Genomic DNA, 4,290 nt, shown 5'->3' with positions numbered 1-4,290 from the left:
AAAATGAGTATAAATATATTCTCCTCCACGATCAGTCCGCAGGGTCTTTATTTCATGTCCACTTTGTTTTTCTGCGAGAGCTTTGAACTGAAGAAAGACAGAAAAAGCTTCGGACTTTTGATTAAGGAAGAAAACCCACATCATTCTAGTATAATCATCAATAAAGAGAATGAAGTATCTCTTACTGTTAAGAGAAGGAGTCCTTGTAGGACCACAAATATCTGAGTGCACCAATTCTAATGGAGCTTTTGCTCTCCAGGATGTTTTAGGAAAAGAAAGTCTGTGCATGCAGCCCTCACATATTTTGTTCTTCATCTCAACAAATGGCAGTCCAATTACCATATTCTTTTGTTTCAGTAGGTGTAGCCCCTTATAATTCAAGTGGCCATATCTCAAATGCCACAATGTAGTTGAGTCAAAACTTTCAGTTTTGAATGCAACTTTCTCAACTTGGGGCATAATGAGAGGAAAAACCTTGTTTCTCATCTGTACTGTAGCTACAGTGAGATTGTTTTTCTTATCAAAAATTCTGCAGGTGTCATTATCAAAAGACAACGAATAACCTTTCCGTAATAGTTGCCCAACACTCAAGAGATTTTGAGCCAAGTTTGGAATATAAAGAACATCACCAATGAGATTTTTGTTACCTCCCTTTGTGTGGACAGCAATGACTCCTTTGCCTTCAGCAGTTTGAAACTTTCCATCTCCAAGCTTTACTTGAGAGGTGTAATTTTGATCAAGCTCCACAAAGATCTCCCGATTTCCTGTCATATGAGAACTGCAGCCACTATCCACGTACCATGTATTGTGAGATTCATTTTGCACACTCATACAAGGAAAAAGTTGATCACCTTCATCTTGTGTGAAATTGGCTTCATTCTTTACCTTTTTCTCTTGAAACCAGCAATCCCTTTGAGAATGATTGGGGATTTTGCATTTTTTGCATCTATATCGGCAATCTTTATCCTCACGATTAGTTCCCTTGCAGATTCGACAAGAAGGAAAATAATTACCAGATTTTTGCTGTCAATTTCCTCTTCTTTCGTTCCCTTTTTCAGCATCCCCATTCTGTGCTTGCTGTCCTTTCCAGTTCCTTTGGAAACCGCCTCGTTTGTTTTGCTCTCCTTTAGTGGTTCTCTTGTTTGAGAAATTGATCTTGGATTGAAAAGCTTGCTCCAATGGTTGATTTGGCGACTTGTTGATTCTTTGCTCATGTGCTTGAAGAGAGCTCATTAATTCATGGAAGGTGTGGGTAGATAAATTCTTTGATTCTTCAATGGCTGCAACAACATGATCAAACTTTGCTGGAAGACTACGAAGAACTTTTTGGACAATTTTCTTGTCTTCAATAGTATCTCCACAGCTTCGAATCTGGTTCACAATTTCAGCCACGTGGAGAGGAATTCTTGAATACTTTCACTTTCTTTCATAGCCATATTGTCAAATTCCCTCCAAAGTGATTGTAGCTTCAGTGAGATGACTTTATCACTTCCCTGAAATTCATTTTTCAGAATATCCCAAGCTTGTTTGGCTTTATTTGCGCCAAAGATACGAGGGTATATGGATTTGCTGACACCTTGTTGAATATACCTCAATGCACTTGCATCTTTCTTGACATTTTCCTTGTATAACTTCTGATTGGCTTCAGTCCAGCCGGTAGAGCTGCCATCTTTAGTTGGTTCTGAATATGTGTCCTCCACAACTTCCCATAGATCTTGGGAGATAAAAATGGTTTTCATTTGGCTGCTCCAATAGTCATAGTGTTCTCCTTCAAATATTGGAACTTGATTTGGAGAATAGGCAAACATTGTAGGAACCGAAGTAGATGCCATTGGGGATGAAATAAGAGAGGTTTAGGGATGAAAAACAGGGCTGTGAACAAGGCTCCGATACCAAATTTGTTGGGTACAGCGGAAATATAAATGAAAAGTGAGTGCTTGAGAAGGATTTTTATTTTTGGATTCTCAATTACAACTTGAATATTTTACAATGCTGCTGCTCCTGCAGATTAAAGACTGATTTTCTTGTATTATTCTTCTGCATAGAATTACTACAATTTATAAGATGCTGATACTTAGACTAGAACCTTCTAATTTAATTATTTCTAGTAACCAAGTACCTAGGGAGAAGAAAGGACATCTTGGATAACTTAGACATATTAACAGCTACTTCTAGAGAGAATGACTTCCAGATTATTCTTCAAAAATATCTCTTATGAAAATTGCAAATTAACTTTCAACATTTCATTCAGTTGTTGAAATCCTGGTACAAGGATTTAAAAGGTGGCAAACCTAGCACAACCGAGAACACTCTCGAAGATTTTACTGAGACAGCTTAAAGACCCATTATTGGTTCTTGTTTCTGATTTAAATCATCCAAGTAGATACCTAGGCAGTGGATATTATAAAAAATGGAAATCTAAGTTCATTTGAATTGCACACTGTATATTACAGAAAATATGTGATTTATTAAGGAACAAATGGTACCCTTTTATTTTCTCCGATTCTAGAAAACGTGTGTGTGTTTTTTTTAGTATGTACATCAAAATCATTTCTTTAAATTGGGTCTTGTAGCCGTAGGTCTAAGATTTTTACCAGTCTATACAACGTAATGAGCTTTTACATTTGCGTTGTGTAGATCTCAGCTTCTATGCTCCTGGCGAGGTCTCACGGTCTATACATGGTAGTGAGCTCTCTTACTTCATGCTTGAGCTTGTTTCAGCAACCTAGTCATTCCGACAGTGTTTCAAAGCAAATAGCATTTAGAAAATACAGAAGATATGTGAGCAGAAGTTGCATCAGAAGGCCTCACATATCGCATTCTGCTTTTGGAGGAGGTGATACTCTTGGCTTACGAGCATTTGTGCTTTCTGACTTGCACACAGACTGTTCGGAGAACATGACATGGGTGAAAAGCAAACCTACAAAACAAGGCAGGAAAGATGTTCTTCTTGTTGCTGGTGATGTAGCAGAGACATACGGCAGCTTTGTTTTGACTATGTCACTCTTGAAGGAAAGGTTTGAACATGTCTTGTTTGTTCCTGGAAACCATGATCTTTGGTGCCGTAGGGACAAAGAAGAACATGTAAGAATTTTGTTTCCTGTCAATTTTTTTTTTTTCCCTGGTGCATGTATCTATTTCTAGACACATACATACTCAAACTTTAGGAACCTGGAGACATTGTATCCCGACGATATAGTCCAATAAATCTCTTGTTAAAAATATGGACCTCTGGACATTAATATAGCAATGCTTGCTTCTGCTTTGAAATAGGAAGTCTAAATGTATCGCATGTTTGCGTTTTAGCTTGATTCTCTTGAAAAGTTGGACAAGTTGCTGGATGCATGTAGTAGACTTGGAGTTGTGACCAGTCCAATACTCCAATGGTCATAGATGGCCTGGGGATCATACCTTTGTTTTCTTGGTACCATGAGGTAACCACTTTCTAGAATCTTTGAACCTCTTTGTTGCTGTTCTCAGTTGTCAAGTCATTTATGTCTAGAACAGTTCTGGGTTTAATCTTTTTTTTTTAATGACCAAGTGCTCTTGTTTTCCAGAGCTTTGATAGAGAAAAGGATGTCACTGGCATTCGGATTCCACCCTTGGAGACGGTGATTCTCCTTCTTTCCTCCTCTGAAGCGTTTAAAATCTTCAATTTAACAACCTGATTATGTAATTCTTATGTTAAACATTGCTTTACTTAGCCTTTTATGTTCATTTGGTCGAACTTCCGAGATGTTCTCTTGCTAATTTTAGTGGTGAAGCCAGGGGCAAAGCCTAATTTTTTGGAGTACAAACATATTAATATCCATGATATTAATCCTAAATGCAGGCATGTAAAGATTTTAATGCGGGCCCTATTGTTAAGAATAGTGAATTACTATTCTCATTAATAGCATTTAACCAACCGGCAACCATATGTGTCGACCCGCATTGAAGGCGGGGCTATACGTTGAAGATAAGAGAACATCTGAAAGTTCTGTCCTCTAAAATGCTGTAAACTACTTATTATTATTGGTAGTTAATAAGACTAGTGATTGGGTCTATATGCTTATTTTGAGAGGAAATGCAATTTGTCAGTGAGTTTTTCATCGAGCGACTATTCGTCTATTCTGTTGTAATTTCATGTAAATAACTAAAATAAGGGCACTAAGTTCTATGGAAAAATGGTGGTTTAATTTGATGTTATCTAGGAGGAAGATAGAATACCGATGCGGATAAATAAACAATATGAAGATGAAATCAAGGAGATCCAGAGGATATGTAGCCAAAAAATCGCATTCTCTCACC

The 4,290-nt window shown here is 37.4% G+C and overlaps 1 protein-coding gene across 1 annotated transcript; it reads left to right on the top strand.

The window, feature by feature from the left end:
- Nucleotides 1–2,617: 2,617 nt before the first annotated feature.
- On the top strand, nucleotides 2,618–3,736 carry LOC119987459 (acyl-carrier-protein phosphodiesterase PptH-like). The gene is made up of 3 exons (XM_038832383.1): nucleotides 2,618–3,084; nucleotides 3,307–3,434; nucleotides 3,558–3,736. Exons 1-2 carry the CDS (start codon nucleotides 2,650–2,652, stop codon nucleotides 3,391–3,393), a joined length of 522 nt encoding a protein of 173 aa, XP_038688311.1. The 5' UTR covers nucleotides 2,618–2,649; the 3' UTR covers nucleotides 3,394–3,434; nucleotides 3,558–3,736.
- Nucleotides 3,737–4,290: the final 554 nt, after the last annotated feature.

This window comes from Tripterygium wilfordii, chromosome 20 (assembly GCF_013401445.1).
Source record: "Tripterygium wilfordii isolate XIE 37 chromosome 20, ASM1340144v1, whole genome shotgun sequence".
Lineage (NCBI taxonomy): Eukaryota > Viridiplantae > Streptophyta > Magnoliopsida > Celastrales > Celastraceae > Tripterygium > Tripterygium wilfordii.
The sequence above is the reverse complement of the archived record's forward strand: the minus strand, read 5'-3'. Positions and strand labels throughout refer to the sequence as shown.